This window comes from Podarcis tiliguerta (genome assembly GCF_965153285.1).
Source record: "Podarcis tiliguerta genome assembly, chromosome: 14".
Lineage (NCBI taxonomy): Eukaryota > Metazoa > Chordata > Lepidosauria > Squamata > Lacertidae > Podarcis > Podarcis tiliguerta.
The window spans coordinates 8,955,257-8,983,106 of record NC_139547.1 but is presented as its reverse complement, the minus strand read 5'-3'; the positions used below and the strand labels follow the sequence as shown (position 1 = coordinate 8,983,106).

The following is a 27,850-nucleotide window of genomic DNA, read 5'->3' as shown; positions in this document are numbered from 1 at the left end:
CTGATTCCCAGACCATCCGCAGGCCGGATTTAGAAGGCGATTGGGCCGGATCCGGCCCCCGGGCCTTAGTTTGCCTACCCATGGTCTACATGGTTGTAATCAGCCTGCTTGCTAAATCTACCCCAGGTTTTTTCTGTAGACATAAAAAACATAAGCAGGATAAAGAATGGATATTCAGCTTTAGTTTAGCCTTTCTGAAGATTGCCTGAATGGAGTTCATGGACTTCCAGTGGTCTGCAGACCACAGTTTGACAACTCTTTGCTTTATGTATGCCTGAGTTTGGACTGTATTTCCACTCTGAGCTGCAAAGTTTTGGTTAAGTTGAACAGATGCATGTTTTTCTTCAGATTCATAGTAGTGCTCTTTAGATGGCAACATATGCCCATAGGCAGCTGGGCCAGGTTCAAGGCCCTTGCGTCACTGTACAAAGCCTGGGACAATCTGGGTCCAGGATACCTTAAGGACCACCTGAACCCTTAAATCTCAATCTGGTAACAGAGATAAGCGCTGTTAGTTGTCCCTTGTGTTATAGAGTCCTGACCAGCCTCAACCAGAAGCTGGGCATTTAGTCTTGCTGGTCCCATGTTGTGGAACACTCTTCCAGCAGAGATGTGGCAGGCCCCCTCACTTTTGATTTCCAGGTGTCTCTTGAACAGGTGTTTTATTTTTAATATAATGTTGACAGGTGTATGCAGCTTTTAAAACATTCAAACCTTGTTTAAAGTTCACCATTTTCTTAAGTGGCCGGTCATTTTAATGAGTGTTCTGTACTGATCTTAATGTGTATGTTTTCTAAAAAGAAGGCGCTTATATTGCTGTACTGCACCCTGATATTTTACCAGAGGGCATGGTTTTATAAATAAATGTGCACGTCAGAATGCGCTAAGCCAGCCCTTCTGCTTGGAGGGGGCTTGCTCATTCCGCTGAGCAGGCCCTGAAGTCCTCCTCCTGGTATACTATAGGCACCAGCGGCCTCGCATCTCCTTCGCCTTGCATCCTGGCTCCTCCTCTCCGGCTGCTCGCCGCACCCAGAGACGTTTCAGCACCGGGGACAGCGGCAGCATCTCCGCCTCCGCCCCGCCCCGCCCCTCTCTCATCCGCCGGAGCCACCCAGCCCTGGGTGCGTGCGGGGCGGGGGGAGGAGAAGGAAGATCGGAGGAGCCTCGCGAGAGCTGCGGCCGCTGCAGCAGGAGGCGCCGGTGGGCGCTGCGGGTCAAGATCCGGGGGAGACGTTCGGCGGGGCCCGAGGACCGGGGCAGCGAAGCGGTGAGTCCTAAAAGCGGGGGATGGAGAAGGGCGGAGGCCTCGCCCGTTGGACGCCCGGGCAAAGAGGCCTCCTCTTCCCAGTCCGCTGCCCTCCCCGCGCTATGTTAGCGTGGTGCCTTCGGGGACGTGGGGACGGGGTTGTGCTTATCTTTCCCCCGGGCCGAGCAATGTGGCCTTCAGTGCGATTTCCTGGAGAGGATCCGTGCAATGGAGCCTTTCCCCGGCGCGTCTCTTCCCCTCATTCCCCGCACTCCACCCTTGCAAAAAAAAAAAAGGGGGGGGGGGACCGTGGATCAGGGGAGCTACCTTTTGGCTTTCCCTTTTCTCTCCGAACCGTTGCAAGATGCATGCACTGGACCCCGCTCCCTCCCCCCACAGGAGCGCCGCCCGTGCAAAAAGGAAAAAGGGATTAGAGGCAAAAGACTGTGCAGGTTCCATCCGCAAGCTGTTGACATTGATGGTGCTGGTGGGGAGGCGGGTTCCTGCATTTTGAGGCCTTCCGGTAGATGTGTGTCTGTGGTTAGTGTGTGTAAACTGTTCTGCTCTATATGGGTTATATTTATGTAAAACGGTAAGTTCCTTCTCTTCCCACCCCTCCTTCAATGAGTGCATGAGTGTGCAAAGATATTCCAACAGAGACAAAATGTGTTTGCAGAGTGACCTCAGCTATGGTATTGTAGAACCAAGGGCTTTGCTGAACTCCATCCAATCAGCATCTTCCCTAAGGCAGTTGTCCTCCTCCACAGTTAACCCTGAACATTCCAAATTTTGTGGGTTACATCTCCACTATGCTATAACCAATTGACTGCTAGTTAACACCACTGAAATAAGCAAGATTTACTTTCAATAGGTAGATAATAGGATGGCGCTGTCCAAGAGTTTAAGGGCAGGTTTGTGTTGGGGAGGAGTTATATGCATGTAAGAAGGCCTTAGTAAATGTGTGTGTTTGTGTGTGTGTGTGTGTGTGTGTGTGTGTGATCTAATGATTTTGGTTGAACATTAGGAGGAACTTCTTGATGCTAAGAGCAGTTGACCAATGAAAGCAATGACCTGGGCAGGTGTGTTCTCCATGGCTGGAGGTCTTCAAGCAGAGGCAGAACAGCCATCTGTTGGAGATGCTTCAGCTCTGGATTCTTTAATTGAGCAGGAAGTTGTATAAGATCACCTAGATTCTGTATTATCCAGGGTCACAGCTCAGTGGTAGAGCTTCAGTTTTGCATGTAGAAATTCCCAGGTTCAGCCCCTGGCATCTCCAGGTAGGTCAAGAAGACATCCCTGCCTGAAACCTTGGAGAACCTCTGCTAGTCTCATAGGCAATATGGAGGTGGGTGGACCAATGGTTGACTTAGGGCTCACCCAGACTCCCTTTTGTGCTGTGTTTCCAGGCACAGGTCTGGACTTTAAAGCTTCGTGTCCAAATGGTATTTTTTTTTGTCCTGGCGTTTTCCTTGGGAAAATTCACATTTTGGCACTGAATTGAAGCAAACAGCAGTCAAATTTTCTGTGGATTGCCATTTGGTCTGATTCAGTGGTAAAATGTGAGGTTCCCTGGGGAAAGTGTTGGGACAAAAAAAAAAAACACCAACCCCTGGTCGGATTCAGAGCTTTAAAGCACGGACGTGTTCCTGGAAAGCACAGTGCAAAAGGAAGTCAGGATGAGCCCTCAGTATAAGGCAGCATCCTACACCATACCTTTAAAGTACATTCAAAGCACATCTCCTGTCCTCAGGAATCCTGGGGATTGTAGTTTACCCTTCACTGTGCTACAATTCCTAGCACCCTTAACAATCTACAGATCTCAGGATTCTTTGTGATGTGTGTGCTTTGGGTGTGCTTTAAAGGTCTGGTGTGTACACAGCCTGTGTTGACCTTCTCTTATGCATCATTTCTCGCTTGGAATCTTGGCTGCAAAGCCAGGGACTTGATACATAATCTCGTCACCTTTATGATGTGGCTGCTCAAGTACAAGGTTCATTTCTTTCAAGCTGATTCTTCCGTTTTGCTAACAGAGGCCTAGGATGTGTGGCTAACCTAAACATATTGTTGTTCAAGGCAAGCCTATCCAGATGCTTAGAAATGCTTGTGTGAATTTTGATCTGTTTTAGTATTTTAACTTTATTTCTGTTTATAGTATTGTATATAGTTTATAGTATTGTATTCCCCCCCCCCCCGATTTTCTTGTTGTTATCTTTTTGTAAATCACTTTGAGACTTGTTTGGTTTGTCCCAATCAAGCGGTGTACAAAATTTATGAAATAAATATAAATAATGATATAACTGCCTAACAGTGTTATTTAGTACAGAGCAGGGGACTTGAACATGCCAGTTAGTAAAGGTAAAGGTACCCCTGCCCATACGGGCCAGTCATGTCCGACTCTAGGGTTGTGCACCCATCTCACTTAAGAGGCCGGGGGCCAGCGCTGTCCGAAGACACTTCCGGGTCAGGTGGCCAGCGTGACGAAGCTGCTCTGGCGAGCCAGCCCCCGCGCAGCACACGGAAACGCCGTTTACCTTCCCGCTATAAAGCGGTACCTATTTATCTCCTTGCACTTAGGGGTGCTTTCGAACTGCTAGGTGGGCAGGAGCTGGGACCGAAAGATGGGAGCTCACCTTGCCGCGGGGATTCGAACCGCCGACCATACGATTGGCAAGTCCTAGGCACTGAGGTTTTTACCCACAGCGACACCTGCGTCCCAGTACAGGTCAACAAACCTAGATGAATCAAGCATTGGCACTTCTAACACAAGGCTTACCTGCACTTACATCTCCTCTGTTCTTTCTAGGCATGGTCTATGCTTATAGCTCCCATTTCCAAGCAACAGTTGCAGGGCACCAGGTTGGGGGAAGGTTAGTGTAGGATGATGTTTTCTTTGGGAAAGTCATTCAGATGGACCCATTCTCACAAAAGTATAAACAATTGTTTCCTGGGGACTTCAAAAATTGACTTGAGAATCAATGTACTTGTGTATATGTAGAAAGAAAACAAAAACCGTATTATTTTATAACTAGATTTCATCTCTCAGAAGTATGGGCATTTATTTGCATTAGAAAGAGAGACAGTAATAAACAGAGAGCAACCCTCAGAGAGAGAGAAACAACCATAAACTCCTTAGGGTAGATGTTCAGGCTCCATTCAACTGCAAATGGCAGATAATGTTTTGCATGAAGATGGGACTTCTATTATTTATAAGGTCAAAAGTGTTGGGTCCAACCAATGCTGAAATATCTGCTTAGGTTGGACTGAAGTCCTAAAATATGCACAAGCTCTTCAGTCCAATCCTAGACTTAATGGACTTATGAGGTGTGGGTGGGTGCTCTTTAGGTGGCAATATGTATTACTTCACTTATTTCAAAATACAGAAACCAGTTCTGCTGCATTTGCACCCTCCCTCGCTTATTCTGTTGGACAGGCCCTGGACATGTTTCTGCCCCAAAGTCCTTCCTTGGTGGCACCATCTCAGGGGAAGCACCATAGCTTCTTCATAGAGCATTTAGATGACCTGAGGTTCAATCCCTGGCATCTCTGGATAGGTCCATGAAAGGCTGCTGTCTGAAACCTTGGAGAGCCACCATCAGGATAGGATGGACAGTACTGAGCTAAGTGGATCAGTGGACTGACTGTTCAATGCAGCTTCCTCTGTTCCCAATCCAGTGACCTGGCTGGAAGCAGAGAGGCTGCTGTCACCTGTAATATGAGAACAGCAGAATTTGTGGGCATTTGCAGATTATTGTCTTACACTTTCGAGTGCTGGCGAATGTATATGGAGGTTTCTATGCTGTAGCTATTGTAGAGCTGAAAGAGGTGCAGAAATCATAACCCAAATGATTAGGCAGAACATGTTTCCAGTTAGGCAAGTTGAGACTTTCCAGCTTAAAGAGAAAGAATATTAAGTGGAATATGACCATGGTTTACAAAGTTATGAGGTGGTGTGGGGAAAGAGAGAAAACTTAACTCTCGTTCCATAACATCCATAAAATTAATGAGTGGAAATTGCAGGGAAGCCAACTTTTGCTAAATTCCAGGAGAAACTTCCTTAGGAAGGGGATGTAGCCACCTGTCTTGCATGCAGGAGATCCCAGGTTCAATCAATCCCCAGCATCTCTAAGTCGGGCTGGGAAAGATTCCTTACCTGAAACCCTGGAGAGCCAATACTGAGCTAGATGGACCAATTGGCCTGACTCACTATAAGGCAGCTTCTTATGGCCAGAGCTGATTTCAGAGTTGGAGGCAGAGGGGCAGGAGACAGTTTTGTTGTCAAGAACCAGGCCCCCCCCTTCCTTGGTGGGATTAGATGCACCCACTCAGAACAGATATGTGCACACTCAGCAGTCTCGTATGACAAGAGTCCCCCCTGAGTGAGCTCACCCCATCCTTTCTTTAATAACTTGACACAAGGGATGTGTCAACTCTTGGGACATCTGTGTAGGTTTCCGTTCGGTTATGAACCACTTGCCTTGTTTGTGCATCTTGGAAGCTTGACCTCAGGACCCCCTGCTTCCTGCTGAGCCTTTACCACTATTAGCCTGGGAAGTTATCTCTTCCTCACTTACAAGTAAGAGTCACTGCCAACATGTTTTGGGATAGGATCCTGACAGTGATTTGTTATATGGCAGCTTTCCTATGCAGCCTGTTCACATTTTAAGATTCTGAAAATGCCCATTTGCACAAGGCTTGGTATTTATTCCAGCCTTTCCCAACCCTGGTGTCCTCTATATGTTGCTGGATTCCTGCGCCCATCAGGTGCAGCAAGCAGGGCTAATGGTCACAAGGGATGGGTTCAAATACAGTGGTACCTCGGGTTAAGTACTTAATTCGTTCCGGAGGTCCTTTCTTAACCTGAAACTGTTCTTAACCTGAAGCACCACTTTAGCTAATGGGGCCTCCTGCTGCCGCCGCGCCGCCGGAGCACGATTTCTGTTCTCATCCCGAAGCAAAGTTCTTAACCCGAGGTACTATTTCTGGGTTAGTGGAGTCTGTAACCTGAAGCATATGTAACCCGAGGTACCACTGTAGTGATGCAGGGGAGAAAATTTCACAGTGCTTTATTTTTCCTTGGGAAATATCCCATTTCCTAAGTTTAATAGTAACAGTGAATGAAGTCTAAGTGAAAATACCTCATTAGACAAACCTGGCAGTTTCAAAGTGTTTAGCTTTGTTTATTAAATGCAGTTTGAATAAACATGCTAGATTAGATCATTCCTTCGTCCACCAGTGAGGAACCTCCAACCTATTGGCTTAATTAGGCCCAGCAAAGGTCACAGTTGGGTCCCCCAGGCCATTTCCCCTCAGCCACACTCACCTGATGCACACCTTACATATGTGATGCCAGGTGTGGGGCAGGTAAATATTTGGCTGCAAATGAGCAATTGGGAACTTAAACTTTCCTCCTGACCATGTCTTGTTTTGAATTGATTTAACACCTGTATTCCATTTCTTGGTGAGTGGCACTCACTGACAGCACTGTGAGACCTGCTGGGATTGGCTGCACTAGGGAGTTTCCTACTGGGAACTTTCTAGCACAGCTGATGGGAGTTACTCTTGGTGCTGCTCAGCACATGAAAGTTTTTGCAACTGCCAGTTTGGGGAGGAAAAATGTCCATTTGCAAGAGCATTTTGAAACAAATCACCCCTGTAAGCTGACATTAAAGGGCACACCGTAACTGCCAGTCAGCTGCTTGGGAGTTACAGCAAGCCTCACTGAATGCATTCTCTCAACCCAAATAAGCTGATTAGCACATCTTCAAAGGGGTCCAATCAGTTGGTTAGTGAGTCCATCTAAAGTTGTCACCTAATAAGATGATTGGAGGTGATTGACAGGGGTGCAGCCCAATCCATCTGCTAAAGGTGGCCTGGGGATCTGCCCCACTGGTCAGATTCAGTTCCCCACCCCTGCTTAGAATCATTTCCTGCAAACTGAAAATTCCCCTATGCAACTCTGACATTTTTCAGAAAAGCCACATCACTTGGGTTCTAGTCCAAAACATTGGGCTGGTATCAGGTTGGGACAGCCTCCCTTGTTGCATTTATGGAACACTCCCCAAGAAAGCTTCCCTGGCACTGAATTTAACATCCTTTTGGCACCAAGAGAAGACCATATTTGCTCTGGCTTTTTTAAAAAGCCACTTAATGCTAATTTTGTTTTTGTTTTCTCTTATTGTTTTGTGCTAGCTTTAATATGGTTGTCATTAGTTTTAAAGTGTTAATTGCAAAGTAGGGTGTGACATTAAAACATTTAAGTAAATAAATGAAATGGAAACATTAGTTCTCGGAAAGATCTGTAGATGGTTTTTCATGCTAATCAATGTAATGGATAACTTCAAATCCGAGAACCAGTTCTGAAAACATTTAGTATGGGATAAGCACCATATAAGTACCATAGTTTCCGTGTATAAGACTAGTTTTTTTTTTTTTAACCAAAAAATTAGATTTAAAACTGGGGCTCGTCTTATACACGGGTAGTGCTGAGGGGTGTTTTCTTAATTTGGAGTCCCCCCAAATAAGGGGAGTCTTATACATGGGGGCATCTTATACATGGAAAAATACGATAAATATATTTAGGATTTGCATATTTTGGTTCTGTTACCCCCCTCTCCTCTACCAGTATCTTCTTTTCTTCTGGTGTATATTTTGGAAAGTTGCTGTTTGCCCCTCTGTCTGTTCTCTATACATTCAGACACCTCTTGAGGTGTAGTCACCAAACTTGGCATGATGGTTCCTGAGATCAAGAGGCAGGTTTTTTTGGTATATATTTCAATACTATTGAATGCTATTTTGAATCAAGATAGTGGATCAAACCTTTCAAAATGGCATTGATTTGTGTACCTCTTAAGTTATTGTTAACTGTCATGAGGCCTACTGGACGAATCCTCTTCAGAGGAGGACCTGGCACTCCCCAAAGCACATGTTACAGAGGAGCAAGCTGGGCCATTGGGCAGTAAGACAGTGGAGGCCAATCTGGGACCTTTAGGGGTCACAGCACCTCAATTTTTCCGCAAGACACAGAGGGCCCCTACACAGAATTGGAGGTGGGTGCTGAGCTATCACCATGTCCATGAACTGATTAGCCATGAAGCTGCTTGGGGTAACCTTTGGCCAGTCTTTAAGCCTAGCTTACCTCATAGGGTTGTTGTGAGAATACAGATACAGTGGTACCTCAGGTTACATACACTTCAGGTTACAGACTCCGCTAACCCAGAAATAGTACTCAGGTTAAGAACTTTGCTTCAGGATGAGAACAGAAATCGTGCTCTGGCAGCGCGGTGGCAGCAGGAGGCCCCATTAGCTGAAGTGGTGCTTCAGGTTAAGAACAGTTTCAGGTTAAGAGTGGACCTCCGGAACTAATTAAGTACTTAACCCGAGGTACCACTGTAGAAGGAGAAAGTGCTGTGCAACCTCCTTGAGCTCCTTGGAAGAAAGACAAGGTATCAGTGGAATCAAATGAAACAATAGGTTTGCAAAGTGTCTTCAAACCATGGTTTGCAATCCTGGTTTGTGCAGACCTTGGGCAGAAGACTCTAAGCTTAGCATAGGTGTGTCTGTGCACCATACATTTAAAGCACATACAATAGTTCCAACAAAGAATCCTGAGAACTGTAGTTTGTTCAGGAAGTGCTAGGCATTGTGGCTCTGTGTGGGTAAACTACAGTTCCCAGTATTCTCTGGAGGAAGCCACATGCTTTAAGTATATGGTGTGTATGCAGCTATAGAGTCACCTGCTCTAAGTCCTTGGGAATGCACCAAACCAATACCTAATCAATGCAAGAAAATGCAAGGGAGATAATCCCCTATGAGGAACAAGGCATTTTCATCTGGATGTCATAAGGCAGAAGCTTGAATTTTTTGGATACATCCTTCAGAAAACATGAGCCAAAGTCGGGGACTGTAGTGCCACTACAGTCAAGCTGGCTGTCCTTGTAGATCTATTCTGGCTCTTCCTGTCCAGGTCTGCATCTGTGGATTAGAGAGTAGTGTGGGTCAATGTAGGTCACTCATAGGTTACTCGGAAGAGCCAGAGGCTAAGTATGTCTGTCCTACATTGTAGAACCTTTTTTAACTTCTTAGGCTAAAGCCGGTTTGTTTAGCAACACAGGCTTCTGCTGGACGCTGGCTATGGATGCCTCTAACAGCTTTGCTGTCGGTTGCTAGTCAGATCTTGTGCATTTCCAATTTATCTACTTAGGAAAGGGATACTAATTGACTGGGATAGAATAGGAAGATGAGCACAATTATTATTGTACCGTTAAATGTATATTCCCCCTGCCTGTTTCTCCCAAAGGAGCCCAGGGCGGCAAATACATCAGGCTTAAAATAGCTAAGAAGGCCTTACTCTTTATATAATGGTTTGGAAATAAATGTGGCCTTCCAGGCTTCTATATCTGGTTCCCTGGGAATTCTCTCCATGCCGTACCCCTTAATGGCCCTCCTTTGCCCCCCAAGTGTTTTTGCATGGTTGGAATATGTCCTTGGAATAATGTCTCTCGTTTGTCTGGAGACTAGAGAGGCGTGTGTGTACAAACTATAAACTTTGCATTCATTTCTTCACCCACATTTGTGTCTGGCCCTGTCCACCACTGGCCTGTGCCTCTAAGAAGCTTGCCCAGAAGGTAACCTCAGCTGGGAAAAAAGTTCCCCACCCCTGATTTACATTGATCTTAAGTTTATTGAGGTGGTGATGCTTTTGTTTCAAGTGGTGCCAAGACACTGCAAATGTTCCCTTGGGTTTTGCGCCAGCAAAGGAAGCAAATTGCACAATTAGGCCTGGTCTATCAGAAGTGGAGTAGATAAATAGGGACCGCTTACTAGCGGGAAGGTAAATGGCGTTTCCGTGTGTGGCTCTGGCTCGCCAGAGCAGCGATGTCACGCTGGCCACGTGACCCGGAAGTGTCTCCGGACAGCGCTGGCCCCCGGCCTCTTGAGTGAGATGGGCGCACAACCCTAGAGTCTGTCAAGACTGGCCCGTACGGGCAGGGGTACCTTTACCTTTTTATCAGAAGTGGAAAGGCTTGCATGTCTAGGACATGTTTATCCCATGTCTCTTCCTTTAACATCATATCACTTGTCATTGAAGTCTTGGGAGCACACACAAGTCATAAAGCTAGCCCAGTACTTGATTGTATCTCTCAAACAAGCAGGAGGTGCCTGGCTCCAATCAGATACAAATAAGTTCAGTGTCATCTGGTGGCAAAACTATATAATGATGCTATCCACATAACTGTTCCCTGATTTCTTTCAGCTTTATTGGTGGTGTGACAAGTTCTTCTGTCTATCTGTGGAATAAAGACTGAGCGACATCATGGGAGGTAAGATGACAGTAAGATTTCCTTGTGTGAGGAAAAGCTTTCATTGTGTGAGGAATTGATGCTCTGAGCAAGGCCTGATTCTATCAACACTTTTTATCCTGGGACAGTAGTTTGTATATTCCCATGTTCCAGCCTGAACTGGGAGGCTGAAGTGAGTCAAGACTTGATGACAAGATCAGTACTCCTGAGATGCCTGTGTTCGACACAGCGGCAACTTTTGATGGACAGAGCTCCCACTTTCATAGCAATTCACAGTGTTGATCTGTCAGTGGTCTGCCAATGGCCAAAGATAGACACCAATAAGTGGGACCAGTCTAGAGATGCCTGTCTGTTACTTCACAGAAATATCCAGTCACAACTTCTTGTACCCATCAAAGATATCTGGACTTTGAAAAGAGTAAGTAGTGGAGATTATTGGCCCCATATGAATGCAAACCATCCTAGTATTCCACTAGGATCGTCCAATAATCAGTGAAGCCTGGCCAAATGCTGGAAAATTTGGCTTTTTTTATTTGTCCTCTAAATAATCGTACTTAAGTGATAATGTTCTCTGAAATTGCCAATACCAATAGCTTTTCATACTAAGCCTCTATAGAGAGGCCCTTTAGATATTTCCAGTATTTAGAGATTAATAGTCTCGCAGCCATTAAAAAGCCAACTTTTGCTTTGACTATATTTGTTCTGGTTGCCCCAAATACTTAGCAGTGTCAGGTAGGGCACTGGTAATAAGTTTTGTGCTCTTATTTGGTTAATTTCAGGAAACACAGATTTTGTTGCAGTCTTGAATCCTGTTGTTCAAGGCAGCCAGCTGGCCATGCCTTCTTTCAGGATATTCAATTTCCCTCTTCCTCTGCCCCACTACAACAGTCGGCCAACATTCCATTCCCACAGAGCATGCTTGTGGGACTCTTCCCCCAACATTTTTCTTTTCTTGTAGATTTGTGTGTGTCTTTGTACTTCCACACACCTTGGGATTCCACTGAGTCTCCGGTATGCCCCATGGAGAGCCTCAAGGTCCATAAATAGCAACACCCTAGTGGTCCCGGGCCCTAAGGAAGTTAGATTAGCTTCAACCAGAGCCAGGGCCTTTTCAACTCTGGCTCCGGACTGGTGGAACGCTCTGCCTCATGAGACCAGGGCCCTGCAGGATCTGATTTCTTTCCGCAGGGCCTGTAAGACAGAGTTGTTCCGCCTGGCCTTTGGCGTGGAGCCAATTTGATTCCCTCCCTCTCTTTCTTTTTTCTTTTCCTTTCTCCTCCTGCGATAAGGCTACATTTTAATATTTTAATGTTCCAGTATTTTAATGTTGTATTTTAATGTTGTTTTTAAGTTGTAATCATTCAACTTGTTTTTATTATTGCTTGTTAGCCGCCCTGAGCCCGGCCTTGGCTGGGGAGGGCGGGGTATAAATAAAAATTATTATTATTATTATGCCTCTCTCTTGTGTGTAGATGGTGCTGTTCTGACTGCACAAGAGTCCACACTCAGAGAAGGAGATTGCCATGAGTATATGCCAGGAATAGCCAATGTGGTCGCTTCCCATTGTTGTTGACTCCCCATCATCCCTGGCCATTGACCATGTTAGCTGGGACTGGTGGGAGCTGGAAGCCAAGAACATCTGGGGGATGCTACATTAGCTGTCACTGATATGTAGAATGGTCTATGGCAGAAGTCACCCACAATTCCTCAGTGATGTAGAGTTACAGCAAGGGCTGCTTGCAAAAGGGCTTTCAAATAGCCCTGTGTTGAACCTTGCTTCAGGAGCAGAAAGCAGTTTCCATTGAAAATGCTGTTAAAATGGACAAGAAAGGCCTATCCATATTAGCAAGTGTTTCAGTGCAAATCACTTCCTCCTCCTTCCTCCATTCGTGGGCAGTGGAAGCATGCCTTGCTCCAGCAAAGGAACCACCAGGAGTTCATTTTCAGCTCCCAACTGTTCATTTGAAGCCATATGAATACCAGTGCCACACCTAACATCACCTATAATGTCAGGTGTGTGTGTGGGGGGGGGGAGGCCAAATTGGTATCCCTGGCAGGAGTACCAGGGAGTGTAGCCTGTGAACCAGAGGTTCCCCATCCTTGATGTCGACGGAAATCAGCCCAATTATACACTCTGGATTTTGATTTCATAAAGAAGGCTTCCAGAGTTTTTAATAGTACCCATCATTGGAATGCTAGTGGTCCCTTTTCTCTATGTCAGTCTCCCTTCCCCCGTGACCTGAAAGTCACCCAAATGAGCCTTTTATATTATTGTGGCTATTATCAGTCCCACGAACCCCAGAACACCAAGAGAGGGAGAAACAGTTCTTCTCACTGTACATAGTTCTATAGACCTCTGTCATTTCTCTGCCCTCCCTCTCCTCTATTCAATATGTTATGCTGTTGATCATAAATGTATTTTCTTGGAAGTTAAGCCAAATCTGCCATTAGGCAGAAGGGCTGTTGACTCAGACCTGGGATATCATTCTCATTCATTTAATTTATTATTGGATTTTTACTGCTGGGAGGTGATGGCATGAAACAGTGCCATTTAGATTTTATATCTAAAGTGCTGAATTGTCTTGGGCAGGCCCTTCTTAGGAATAAATCCTCTTTCCACAGGTTCACCTCCAGGCAAATGTTCTTAGGATTGCATATTGAGCTGCTCCTGTTCACCTCAAGCAAATTGTCACAAATAAGATGCACAGCTCATTGTCTGGGGATTCTGAATAATTAATTTAGTCATCGCAACCAGTAATGGTTTGTTAGAATGTCCTCTTCTCTCTGCTCCCCCACTGTCTGGGGCATCAGCTTCTGTGTTATCTTAGTCACAGAACAGGTCCGTAGGAGGTTGCTAACTTTATCTGTATGTAAAGTGTGCATTGGGGATGGGGGACAGACCAAAAGAGAAGAATTCAAATTATTAATGGAACTGTCCTTGGGAGCAGAATGGGGAGTTCTTTTTAACAAATGCAGTCACTTCTGAACCACATTTCAAACTACTGTACATTTGCACTCACATTCTCATGGACAAAGTAAGTTCAGAGGGTCTGCAATATGGCTAGTTGAAAGTTGCAGTGCTGTAATGATCAAGAGTCTCAGCTGTACGCCAGGAAGTCCCTCAGTCTGAACATACGAAATCACTGAGTGACTCAAGGCAAGCTGTTCTATCTCAGCTTTTTGCTCATAACAGGGGTTGGGAATTTGGCACTTTCATATTGTTGGACTCCAACACCTATTGTCCCCAGCATGGTCTGTGGCCAAGGACCATGTGAATGCTAGTTCAGCAACATATGGGAAGCCACAGAATGCCCATCCCTTGCCTATAGTATTTTCACAGTAGGGTTGTTAAGAGAGTGGCAGAGATATTTGCTGGGTTCAGACATAATGGCAATACCATGGTTTGTTTTTGCTAAGCCATTGTTGTTTAATATGGTTAGTGCAAGCCATGGTTTTGTGCCTAGCTTTTGTATACAATCATTGTGTAGAAAAGTGTTGAACCGTTCGGAAACGGCCCTGCTTAAATACTGAATATTGTGGGGAGGGAAATGGAAAAGAAACAACTTGTCTTCTGTTTTTCTTGCAGAAAGAATGAACAATTTCCCTCCTCTCCCTCATTTCATCCCATTGAAACCGTGCTTTTACCAGGATTTTGATGAGGAAATCCCACCCCTACACCGAACCACAGTCAAACGTCTTTACTACCTCTGGATGTGTAAGTTGTGGAGGTTGGAGGGTTAAAAGGGCAAGCCAGCATTCCAGTGGGTGTAAGTGGGGAAGCATGGACCAGAAGCAGTAAGGGACCCACTCTTTCATTTCCCTTTCCACAAATCCGAATTTAAAGTTTTAATTTATTTTCAATAGTGATAGATTTTTTTGGCCAGAGAGGCAGAATTAGGCTCACAATGCGGAATGTGGGGCTCCTGGCAGATATGGGCCAATCTTAGCCTTGGCTCCAACAGATATACCCTGAAAGACCGTGGATATTGAAGGCATCAGGTGGTCCTAAAGGCATCCTGGATTCAAGTTGTTAAAGGTTTTGTAAATTAAGACAAGAACTTGACATTGGCCTGGTAACATATGGGCAGTCTGGAAGATTTTAAGCACTGGAGTGATGTGGTGTCAATAGTCTCTCTGCCATTTGCTATTTAATTGCTATTTAAGAAAAGGGCCACAATGGCTGAAGAAAAGGGACATCAGACATTAAAAACTTCCCTAAATAGAGCTGCCTTCAGATGTCTTCTAAAAGTCAGATAGTTGTTTATTTCCTTGACATCTGATGGGACGGCATTCCACAGGGTGGGGGCCACTACCGAGAAGGCCCTCTGCCTGGTCCCCTGTAACTTCACTCCAGAAGGCCCTCAGAGCTGGACCTCAGTGTCCGGGCTGAACGATGGGGGTGGAGACGCTCCTTCACGTATACTGGGCCAAGGCAACAACTTTTGTGTCTGCATTTATACCTTTTGAAATATAGCAATCCTAGGTTATTATTTGTAAACATATGTGTGGAACCAAGTCCAGATAGAGTATTAATTCTTCAGATCTGGACAAAAGGTTTTAGCCAGCATGAAACAGTTTTCCAGTCCCAGCCTTCATCTTTGTTCCTGGTTTCTGTTTCCATTAAGGGCCAACTCAGTCATCAGTGTAGTCTCAAAATATTTAATAAAAGCAATTTAAAACAACAACAGTGTAGGTAGTTGCTGACTGTTAAGAGGGTAGATTTATTTGGTTCCTTTTTGTTGTTCTACTCCTTTGTCTCTCTTCCTTGCCTTTCCCAAAGGGAACGTGAGAAGCCTGACTAGGGGCACTTCCAGACAATGTGTGTTTATAGAACATTCATACTGATTTGTTTGTAAAAGGTTTGGGAGGCTAGGTTCCCGTCATTTTGGAGAAGTGGGTTTGTTGGGCAAGGCCTCTAACTCAGCTTTAATTGCGTAACCTGAATTTGCCAGCATGTGGTTGAATCATACCTGAAAATAGCTATGGTCTGGAAACACCCTTGGAAAATCGTGAAGGCGGCACTTATTATTCTTCATTGAAGCTCTGAACTCGTTTATCTTTCCCATTCTCAGCTTGTCCAGCTCTTGCTGTGTGATCTGCTACTTTTGCTCCTCTCTCTGTGTGTCTCTTTCGATAAATGTGTTTGCAGTGAATAGCATCACCTTGGCAGTGAATCTGATTGGTTGCCTTGCGTGGATGATCGGAGGTGGTGGAGCAGTTAACTTTGGACTGGCAATTCTCTGGCTCATTCTCTTTACGCCTTGCTCCTATGTCTGCTGGTTTAGACCCATTTACAAAGCCTTCAAGTAAGTGATAGGCACAGCTTCTCTCTCTCTCTCTCTCTCTCTCTCTCTCTCTCTCATTCTCCAGCCCCACCCCAGTGTGCTCCTCAGTTCTTTTGGCTAGGTCCTACTGCACAGATGGGAAATCCATGGCTTCCACTTGCTGTTGGACTCTCAACTCCCATCAGCTCCAGCTAGCCTGATCAACAGTGTGGGATGATGGGCATTATAGTCCAGCAACATCTAGAAGGCCACAGATTTCCCACCCCTTTGCTGCTGCGTTCAGTAGTCCCTCCATATCCACCCATTTCTTAGTTGCTGTTTTATTCTCCTGTGCACAGATGTTCTAACCCGTGGTGGTCTCCAGCTTCTACCACCCATTTCTGCTTCTGTAGTTCTCACCTGCGAATCACATCACCCTTCCTTCTCTTATCCATCCTTGCCCCCGCCCATGACTTTAAGCCATGTGTCTGATCACTATCACTATAAGGAAAGGCAGTGTGGCAGTATGTCCTCTCCATTTCCAAGCAGTCCTAGTCACCTTCAGTGTGTGTTCGATGTTCTTAGGCATGCAGAAATGGGGGAAAGCTTTTTAAAATTAGCACTGCAAATTAACGCTAGCTTGGTCATCCTTTCTCTGTTCAGCGATCAATAAGTAGGTGCTTTCCCTCCTGTCTTTTCCTGGAGGCTGCTTACATCCTAGCTGGGTCATCTTGTTTGGTGACAGGTCTCTTTTCAAAGTAAGGGAGCACAGTCTCTCTTTCCTTTTGAGTCTTGACTGCTGGTGGGAGACCTGCCTAGTGGTTGGACTGGTTGTCAGTAACAGCAGTGGAGGAAGCAACAATGATGGTCTCTTTTCTTTTGTAGGACAGACAGCTCCTTCAGCTTCATGGCTTTCTTCTTCACCTTCATGGCTCAGCTGGTGATCAGCATCATCCAGGCAGTCGGGATCCCCGGCTGGGGAGTCTGGTAAGTTGGACATCTAAGAGCAGCCATCCACTTAAAATAAATATTTAGGCAATTAACTGTATGGCCTAGATCAGGGATAGGGAACTGCCCTATGATCTCATTAGCTGGAGATGCTCTAAGGTCAACTGTAAGGCAAGTTTCTGCTCTATAACCAACCCATAGCATTTGTTTTTATCTTCTCTTCCATTTTATTTCTTAACACCTTTTAGTGCTTCGTTTTGTTGTTTTAATTTATTGTTTTATCCCATTGTTTTATTGTTCTAACTCCCCTAAACTGTGAGGCTGCATGAAGCTGGAGCACTTTGCTAGACTGTGCCAAATGCAAGGTTGAGCCAAAGTTTACAAGATACAGTGATACCTTGGGTTACAGACACTTCAGGTTACAGACGCTTCAGGTTACAGACTCCGCTAACCCAGAAATAGTACCTCGGGTTAAGAACTTTGCTTCAGGATGAGAACAGAAATTGTGCGACGACGGCAGTGGGAGGCCCCATTAGCTAAAGTGGTGCTTCAGGTTAAGAACAGTTTCAGGTTAAGAACGGACCTCCGGAACGAATTAAGTTCTTAACCCGAGGTACCACTGTACTAGTTATAAATTAAGGAAGAGAAACATATTGATTATCAGAACTGTTGGATGAGCGAACCCAGGTGGCAGCTGCAGAGAGTCTCCAAAATGCTCCCTTCTGCTGGATGGCACTGGCGCCGGACTCATAAATTCAAGGCCACCACATATGGAGATAATTGACTTCTTCAAACTGCCGAAGAATAATCATAATTATTATGGTACTTACTAGAAAGAACTGCAAAGTTCTGGGAATTATGCCAGATTCGTTAATCAGCTCCCCAGAACCCTGAAGGAGACAGAGCAAAATCACACATTATTTTCTCCAAAAGGAGGGGGGGTAAGAGGGAGCTGAATGAGTTAATTCTAGATGAGGCCATTCCTCCTCCTTCCACTGTTCTGGATTGGTCAACTCATCTTAAAGGGCTCCAACAAGATTCTGAAAATATTAACTACCCAACAAGCCTGGCTCAAGAACTGGCCTTAGCTGAGAAATCCTATAAGGCAAATATAACTGATATAACGACCTAGAGGCCACCTTGTGAGCTTGGAACCTGGGACCTTCTACATGCAAAGCAGGCTCTCTGCCGCTGCACTATGACCTTTCTCCAGGTTATGACTCAAAGGAGTGGTTCTGAGTGGTGGCAGTAGCAGCTCCATAGCTTCCTCACAATGTTTCCTCTTACTCTCATTGTTTCTCTGCAGTGGCTGGATTGCAGCAATATCTTTCTTTGGGACAAATGTGGGGTCGGCTGTCGTGATGCTCATCCCCACCATCATGTTCACAGCCATGTCTGTCTTCTCCTTCATTGCCCTCAGTATGGTAAGACGTGGGAAAGGTTTTGCATGGGGATGCTACATAGATATATCTCACACTCTATTGGCTGAGAATGCCCAGGAGACTCCTGTGGGCTGATCCTTCTGTTTCCAAAGGCCAGAGTTGACATGACTGTGTTCACACAAGTGACATGAGGTATGCATGGATTTTGATTGGTGTATATCAGTCACCAAGAAGCTGCTTTTACATTTTTTTCTGTGTGCACCTCACACCTATATATTTAATGTGTGCCTCAGAAGTATCTGTCCACGTACTTGGAGAATCTTGGGCAGCCACCAGCAAGATTCAGGTCAGATAAAAGAAAGAACTTTTTCACATGGTGCACAGTTCTGGATGATCACCAACTTGAATTAAAAGAGTATTATACAGTTTCATGGAGAATAAAGGCTTATCAATGGGTACTCAGAATACTAGTTACTTGGATTCAGAAGTGGGGAGAGTGCTGTTGCACTCAGGTCCTGCTTGTAGGCTTCCCATGGGGGTCTGGTGAAAGCAGGATTCTGAACTAGAGGGGCCCTTGGCCTGATCACGCAGAGCTCTTCTGATGTTAAATGGCTACATGATTTCCCCAAAGAAACAACTGTGAGCTTGACTCCTTTGTTTGTCCTTCCAAGGCTCAACTGAAAAAGGTGATGAACGACCCTGTTTTTCTTTTCCCCATTCCAGGTCCATAAATTTTACCGGGGAAGCGGTGGGAGTATCAGCAAAGCGCAAGAGGAGTGGACGACGGGAGCCTGGAAGAACCCCCACGTGCAGCAGGCAGCTCAGAACGTGGCGGTCGGTGCTGCCCAGGGAGCCATGATGCCCCACGAGACGCAGTATTCGGCCACTCCTAACTATAACTACCCCAATGACATGTGAGGTGTGACCTTCCCCACCCAACTAGAACTTCCCGAGTGAGATGTGAACCTGAGAGGGTTGTGACTTGAAGTGGGCAGGAAGAACTGGAGGAGAGCGTGTGTGTTTCTCTGTGTATGTAAATTCCACTGTATAGGAGGGTTGGCGCAGGGCTGGCTGTATAATAGCCTCCTTGATGGGATGGAGGCATGTCAAAAAATTGTTATTCTTCCTCCACCCTTTGACTTTGTTCTAGGATAATTGTCCTTGGAGATAATTTGTTCTCTCTCTCCCACTCCCCCCAATCTGAAGAAGCTGTTGCGTTGACATGCAGGACTATTGTGCCGTGCTGTAGTGACTGTACATGTGTGTGCTGGTATCCCTCCCCCTTTTGTGAAACTATGTACAGTGGTGGTTTTTAAATTTTACTGTGGTGGTAGATGATATTATAGCTGCATCAGCCGGGGTGAGCGTGGAGAGCCCAAACATTCAAGAGCTACTAAAGGGACACTCTGGGGGTTTCATGAATAACCCAGTTCACAATAGCTGCCTGTTGCAAGAACTTTGTCGGGTTCATTCTGTCTCAGCTATTTGCAACTTATACTGTATAGAACAGGGTTAGGGAGCCTGTGACCCTTTGGGTGTTAAGGTCTCCAACTCCCATCAGCCCCGGCCAGCATGGTCAGAGATGATGGGCGTAGTAATCCAACACCTGGGGGGGCTGCATGTTTCTGACGTAGGGCATTGCTGGCTTTTTAGCGTTTAAACCCTGCTCTTTTTCACACTCTCTCTCCACTCTCAAAACCAGAGCTCAACCTTTTCATTCCATGCTGATCCACCAGAGGTTACCACTTACCTTAACGTGCGGTATTATAAACAAGTCCATTTACTCTTCCGATGTATCGATAGGAAGGCAGTGCTAGTGTGGCTTAAAAAACAAAGTTATGAGCAGTGCTGTAGAGCTGCCCTGTTTGAACTGGAGCAGACCTCTTGTGTTCAGTGTGAACCACATTCCAAACATGCCCCCAACCCCAGAAGCCCCATACCTAGAATTATGGAGAGGATCTTGTTCCCTTCTGGACAAGCTTTCGAGGGCCATGTGCTGGAGGTGTGCAGGGCCAGAGGCACAACCAAGTGGAGCTATGAACGCCTGTGTTACTTTTGTACAGCAGGCTAGTTTCTCTCTGCCTTCCATCTAGACAAGCAAGAGTTCAATCAGAGTTCAAGACACATTCCAGCCAGGCAAAATCATGAAAAGTGTGTGTGTGTGTGTGTGTGTGTGTGTAAGTAACAGGGTCAAGTGAGGGGTGTTGCCTGGGGGAAGGGCCAAAAGGCCTGAGGTTCCCCACCCCTGTTGTGTGAGCCATATAGTTCAAGTCCCTGCTTGATGCCACAAACCCAGCTGTAGACCATCACCAACTGGTGATTGTTCAACTTGTGCTCGAAGACCTCTGGTCAGCGAGAGCCTCCCCCCAACCAGGCAATTGGTTCCATGACCTCATAATTTTACGGAGACTGAGAGGAGATACGATAGCCATATTCAAATATCTGAAGAACTATTGCGTGGAAGATGGAGCAAGCTTGTTTTCTCCTGCTCTGGTGGGTAGGACTTAAACAATTGGATTCAAGTTACATGAAAGGAAATTCCGACTACACATCAAGAAAAACTTTCTGACAGCAAGAGCTGTGTGACAGGTCTCCCGCAGGAGGTTGTGGACTGTCCTTCCTTGGAGGTTTTTAGGCAGAGGTTGGATGGCCATCAGTCATGGATGCTTTAGCAGTGATTCCTACATTGCAGGGGATTGGACTAGAGAGCCCGTGGCATCCTTCAAACACTACAATTCTATGAGAGCCAGTGGGGTGTAGTGGGTAAGAGCGGTAGACTCGTAATCTGGTGAACCGGGTTTGCGTCTCCACTCCTCCAAATGCAGCTGCTGGGTGACCTTGGGCCAGTCACACTTCTCTGAAGTCTCTCAGCCCCACTCACCTCACAGAGTGTTTGTTGTGGGGGAGGAAGGGAAAGGAGAATGCTAGCCGCTTTGAGACTCCTTCGGGTAGTGATAAGGCGGGATATCAAATCCAAACTCTTCTTCTTCTATGAACAACGTTCCAAATTCCATTGGCTCACTGATACATGGCAATTCTCAACTAAATATAAACAATGGAGTTTTTTCTTTCCTTGGCCGAAACATTGTAGTACAATTCCTAATGTTTCTGAATTGTCTGGTGGTGCCAGAAGGCCCAGCATCCAGTAATTGTATTTTCATTGATTTGTATCAGTGTTTCCACAGAGCCGCAAGGCTGCTTTACCGATTTTTGTTTTTTAAAAAAACATGCAGGCACAGAAGGTGCTTCTGTATAGGAATTAACGTGAAGCTTGTCTACAACAGGCTGTCTTGTGTGAAGAGCCACCACACACGGACAAACGCTTCTACTTCATCCTGAGCAGACTTTCACTTCAACCTCCAATGCTTTTTCTTGATCTGAGTATGGATCTTGTATTTTATCTTGTATTTTAACTCACCCTGAGATCTATGGAGGAAGGGCAGCATGTAAATTTAATTAATAAAAATAAAATAACCAATACTATGGCAACTCATTCTGGTCTCCTTGGCCAACACACCCTCTTCCCCATCATATCCAACATCAGAACATAGGAAGCTGGTTCATACCAAGTCAGGCCATTGGTTCACTGGCTCAGTATAGCCCACACTGACTGGCAGCCACTCCCAGTCTCCAAGGTATCAGCTAGGGGTCTCTCCCAGCCCTACTGGGAGATGCTGGGGGTTCAACCTGGGACCTTCTGCATGCAAAGCAGGTGTTCTGCCACACTCATGGTCCTTCCCATGGTGAAATACAGTGCTACACCTGAACAGGAAATATAACCCAGGTAGGAGGCAGAGGGTCATGTGTGCAGGCCCTGCTCCCGATGCCCCCCATGGACCCTGCCTCTCCTCCCCACGGTTCCCAACCTTTGCATGTTGAGCTGGAAAGGTCTGGTGGGTGACTTCTACTTGCATTTGGCTCCTCCTGATCTTCCCGGGTCAACGCAGGAAGAATGTAGGGACTGAGTGGATAAGGATGGAGTTTTTGGGAGATGGGTTCACCATATTCACCCCCTTGCTCATTAAGTGGGTTGGCACCCATGGTGCTTGAACAGGGCTATTGTTTGTTTGCTTTATGGGACTGTGTGCTTTGAATAAGAGAATGTGATATTCCCTGGTGTTCAAGTGGCTGTGAAGTATGTTTATGCCTTCCTTTGCCCCTGCATCATACCTTGCTGTGTTCTCTGTCGCTAGATCATTACTGTTCGGCCTCACAAGTGTGTGTGTGTGCGTGCATTCAGGGTTTATTAAAGATTGGCAGTTCCACTGAATCAGAGACACTTAAAAGAGTCTTGTCTGCCTTCAGAACTTAATGTAGACTTTTGGTAAGAGTACATTCTTTTCACCTTAATTTTGGTGGGTCCTCCAGAATGGAGTTATTGTATGGGCAGCCATTCTTTTTGGCTACCTGCAGCAACTTCTTCCTCTGTTGTGTTAGATCTAATAAAAGTGGGTTAATCCCGTAGGATTAGAGACCACCAAAGAAGAATACTTTCAAAACTCGTTCAGAGTGGTGGTGTGCTTTTCCTCCCTTCTTGAAGCTTTTTACTTCCTTTTCTCCCCTCACCTCCATCACCTGCAATTTCCTCCTTCTGCTTCACAAGAGCATATTTCCTGCTCCTGTGTTGGTTCTGTGAAATGGGTTAATGTATGTGTTGGTGGGGCAGGGGGGAAGCAGCAAGGGTTTTTTAAACTCTGCTATTTTTAAGCATCCCTGTAGAAGTCCACCCACCTTCTCAGTGCATGCCTGTTTCTCTCGTTAAAAACTGCAAAGGCCGGCCTGTTCTCAAAGATGGGAAGCCAGCTTTGTCATTCTGAGCAGATGGAATCAGTTGGAACAGCTTGGCCTCTGTTCATCTCGCTCATCAGTCGGAGGAGTCAGACTTGAGAAATTCAGGGAGCTCTGCTTTCAAATGCAGCAACAAGAAGGGGGGAACTTGCTTCCCATTGAGTGTGCCTGGTAGTGCCCTGTAATGATCCTTGCAGCTCTGGGATTAGAGAAGTTGGTTGAGTCTGTGAAGGGAATGGGGGGACAATGTGGTTTGAAGATGATCTGTAGCTCTTGACCCCCAAGAGGGGAAATGCCCTTCGGGTATACATGATGAGCAGTTCTCTCTGCAGTGGTGAATTTGTGTTGGGCAAATATTACTTCAGCTTGCACGTAAGGGCTCATAAGCTTGAATCTTGAATGGTAGAATCATAAGGAGTTGTAAGGGACCTCAAAATCAACTAGTTCAGCCCTCTCCCATTATTATTATTATTATTATTATTATTATTATTATTATTATGGATAGCTCAGCTGGTAGAGCATGAGACTCTTACACTCAGGGTCGTGGGTTTGAGCCCCACGTTGGGCAAAATATCGCTGCATTGCAGGGGGTGGGATTAGAAGACCCTTGTGGCCCCTTCCAACTCTACTATTCTGTGATTCTATTATTTTACATGACTATCTCTCACTTCCTCACTTCCTCTCTGGAGTGCACACAGTTCTCCCCTCTCCATTTTAATCCTCACAACAACCCTGTGAAATAGGATAGGTTGAGAGATTGTGACTGGCCCGAGGTCACTCAGTGAACTTCATGGCTGAGTGGGGAATTTGAACCCTGGTCTCTCAGGCCCCAGCCCAATACTCTAACCAGCACAGTATTTGAAGATGGCTATCACATCACCTCTTAATTGACTCTTCTCCAGCTAGAGATGCCCAACTCCTTCGAACTTTTCTTGAAGGACTTGGTCTCCAGGCCTCTAGCCATCTTTCTTGCCCACCTCTGGACATGCTCTGTTTATCAGTATCCTCTGCAGTGCCTAGAACTGAACACAGTACTTCAGATTCAGGTAGGTAGCCGTGTTGGTCTGATGCAGTCAAAAAAATTTAATTAAATTGCTACTTTTAATAAATTAATTAAATTAAATTAAATTGTGAGAGCCAGTGTGGTGTAGTAGTTAAGAGCAGTAGACTCGTAATCTGGGGAACCGAGTTCGCGTCTCCGCTCCTCCACATGCAGCTGCTGGGTGACCTTGGGCCAGTCACACTTCTCTGAAGTCTCTCAGCCCCACTCACCTCACAGAGTGTTTGTTGTGGGGAAGGAAGGGAAAGGAGAATGTTAGCCGGGTAGTGATAAAGCGGGATATCCAATCCAAACTCTTCTTCTTCTGGACAATTTTTTATTTCCCCCCGACAGTACTTCAGGTAAATGTTCCTCCTTTAAAAAAAGAAAAAAAATCCCTGTACATGGAAAGCAAGCAGTGAGAAGGCTAAGCTAGAATTTATCTCCCTGATGTGCTAGTTTTCTCCATGTAGGGATGTTGTTGTTTTTGAATGGAGGGGCTTTCCATCATGTGAAATCCCACCCGCAGTTGTAAGTAATACAGTCCCATCCCAGGTTGACCAGCTTGGTGATAACAGGACCCAAATGATATCAGCTCTAGGGTGTGTGTGTGTGTGTGTGTGTGTGTGTCAGCATCTATCCTTCCTTGTTCACAGGTTTTGTTGTAAGCCAAAAACAGCAGGCGCGTTTTTAGTACAGATAAATCTTGTGCCCGAACTGCATCTCAGGGATTCTAGGCTAGAGTATTTGTTCATTCTCTGTGGCTCTCCCAAATGGAGACCATGCAAGTGGGGAATGACTGTGGGCTCTGTGCCAGCCAGCTTGCTGTTTGCAGGGATTGGGGAATGCCTCCTTGAGATGGTTTGGAGAAGAGGTGCGTGGAGCTGAACCAGAAAGGATACCCCTAGTGTCAGAGACAATGTAACTGTGAATAACAGCTGCCGGGGAACAAGAGTGAGAGAGTTCTGTTGTATTCGTGTCTTGCTAGTGGGGTTTCCATATGCATCTGGCCTTGTCGCTGTGAGAGTAGGATGCTGGACTTGATGGGCCTTTGGTCTCATCCAGCAGGGCTCTTCTGCTTGTGGTGTCCCATCACCTGCAATTATATATTGTTCCATTGCTTGCTGTCATCTCCCAGCACCTATGGTAAGCCATAGATGACTTCTCCTGCATTCACAAACCTCATGCACCAAACCTCACTGTTACCAGCACCAGCTTCTGTTCATCTGTCCCGACGTCTAGCTTCCCATTGCTTTTTCCTCCTTAGTTGGGTTCTGGCTTCTTGTCCCTCAAGGCCATCTTGCAGCTGCATTTCCAGCGTCCACTGTGTGCTGAAATGTGGTAGCACCAATAGGCCTTGAATCTTAGCCTGGAAGTAGTGGGTGTTGCTTATGGGCTGCCACCTGAGACAGTAACATCTTAGAAGGGTTTTCATTTGCTGGATGCTGATGGCTGGACTGAGTTACTCATGGGAAAAAAAGTTCAATCTTATAGGGAACAATTGTGGGCTGAATGCATTTGTAATAATTTATTTTTCAAAAAAGGGAATATAATGGCTTCTAATCATTGTGCATTGAATTCTTGTGAGTTTCCCTTGCTTAGGCACGGCAGAGGTTTCTCCTCCGCTGAGCTCCTGTTTGGTAAAGAAGAGAGAGACATTGGCGATCCTGTTCTGCATTTCTTTTCAGAGACTCCTCAAATAGCTGTGGTGCCATAAGTAATCATCTCAATGTATCTAATTCACAACAGAGTTTTTAAACAAATGTTATATAGAGAACAAATGGGAAAAGCAAGGGGTGGGGTTTTTAAATATGGGGACCACTTGTGATTATTCAGTCATTCCATGTCTGTCCCTGATGAAATGGTGTCAACCTGGAGACTAATTAATAAAACAAATTATATCAAATGTTGTGCTTTTGGTTTGGTTTTGTATTGTGATGGTGCATCACCACAAAAAATAAAATAAAAAATGTGTGCATTGTTGGAGAAGAATTCTTCGGAAAGAAAATGGCAAGAGAGAAGAGGAGTCAGATGCAGAGATGGTGAAGAGGAATACAAAAATGTTTGAGAAGCTTGTATGAGAGAGAGGGAGAGACTGCCAGATAGCTGTGACAGACAGGCAAGAAAGTGGGTGGATATAGAGTCTTGCATGGGTTGCTAATTGGTTGAGTAGTCAGCAAGTGTATGGTTGCGGGGCTGGGGGAGGAGGTTTTTTATAGTGTGCAGTTCGAAAGCTGATAATGTGCAGTTTGAAAAATGGGGGAATTAGACACGTTAGGTTTATGTGTTCATTAAGCATTAAAAACAGGCAACGTCAGGAACAGCATGTATACAAATTACATAAGGGTTGTATTCCCTCAGTATCCATTCTTAAAACAAAATACCCAGGCAATATTGAAACACCTTAATTTAGACCATTTTCATTTTCAAACAGGTAATCCTTTGGATCTTTGTAAATACTTTTAAAATACCCCATGGCTTTTAGTTACTTAACGAACACAGTTTCATAAGCTAATCATCACTGAGTATTAGATCAGTTCACAAGTTTATTGTTCTAGCCAAAGGCCATGACTTACAATAGTACCAATAATAACAATACAGAACATATACCCATAACATAAGCCAGCATCCATTATGTAAGAGAGTGAAGACACATAGAAACCAATTTGCCAAAATCTAGCTTGATTTCAGATTAAACCTCCAAATCACCGCAACAATTTATAGCGATTTTAGCTAACTCCTTTCCCCTGAAGTTTTTTTTTTTGCGGTTTTCGCATAGAGTCACTGTGTGTTAAAAAGCTATTATTGTCACTCAAAAAACAACAACCCTGAACCATTTCTGCCAAGGTGTACCTGCTTGCTTGTGTGAACAAAGGTTTCAGAAAGCGATCTTTGGGGTCTCTATATAAGGGGCAGGTTAACAGATAATGAGTGATGTATTCCACCCAAGCTTAACCACAAATACAAAGTCTGCCTGCATGCGGGACCTTGTTGTAGCAGCCATCCAAGACTGCAGTGGACATCACTTGGAAATGCAGCTCAATAAAGGCAGTTCTTCAGGGAACGTAAGAGTTTCTTCAGATAACTAGCACTAAAATGCTCTGTTTTCAGTAGTGCTATTTTTCTAGAAAAAAAGGTGCCGGAACTCATCATGAACACCTCCCTCCTTCTCTTAGAATGGCAATGGCACCCATTAGAGGTGCCCAAACTCACCTGAGAGATGCTGGAACTGAGTTGTGGTGAGTTCCCCCTGAAAAAAGCTTGCCTTGATGGAGGATGGAGAAATTGTTGGGACCGTGTGTGTGTTTTAACTTGTAACTTGTGTATGACTGAAATGTAGCCTACTGCCCAAATGTAAGAGACATGTCTGCTGCTCTGCCCATTTTTTTTATTTTTTTTATTTTGGCCCTGCTCAATGTTGGCATTGGGATCTAAAGAAGCTTGGCTATTCAGGGAATGTGGCCCCTTGCAGAATTCCAAAGTCCATAGTAGCTCAGTACCTTTATTGGGCTAATTAAAATGTCACAAAATAGTGAACAAATGTCTTGAGTTCTACAGAACTCATCATCAAAGCCTGGTGTTAAGCAAGGTGGTGAGGGCAGGGGGGGAGACTGGTTTGGCGTTAAAGCCATAAAGTCTGCATTGGTCTCAGTCTTAAGATGGATTGTGAGCAGGAACAGAATTAATAGGCATTTGGAGGGCTTATAGTAACTTAAGATGTATGTACTAATGATTATTGAATTCAGCTTGTGAACAGATGATTGCTATGTTTTTTGTTATTATTAGCAGTATTTAAATAGTATTTTTAATTTTATTTCTGTTTCTTTGTTAAATTTGCGAATAAAAAAAATCAGTAACTAACTAAAAATAGTTGTGGGATTTCC

The 27,850-nt window shown here is 45.2% G+C and overlaps 1 protein-coding gene across 2 annotated transcripts; it reads left to right on the top strand.

Moving 5' to 3' along the window:
* Positions 1–971: 971 nt before the first annotated feature.
* On the top strand, positions 972–25,872 carry SCAMP5 (secretory carrier membrane protein 5). Of its 2 annotated transcripts, XR_014504838.1 has the most exons (8): positions 972–1,267; positions 10,500–10,566; positions 14,132–14,260; positions 15,695–15,851; positions 16,695–16,796; positions 18,064–18,181; positions 18,863–23,467; positions 23,515–25,872. XR_014504838.1 is itself a non-coding variant. In XM_083413197.1 (7 exons), the coding sequence occupies exons 2-7, from the start codon at positions 10,560–10,562 to the stop codon at positions 19,055–19,057; spliced, it is 708 nt and encodes a 235-aa protein (XP_083269323.1). In that variant the 5' UTR covers positions 972–1,267; positions 10,500–10,559; the 3' UTR covers positions 19,058–25,872. The 2 variants fall into 2 exon arrangements, 1 of the variants encoding a protein (XP_083269323.1); XM_083413197.1 differs by having other exon boundaries at positions 18,863–25,872.
* Positions 25,873–27,850: the final 1,978 nt, after the last annotated feature.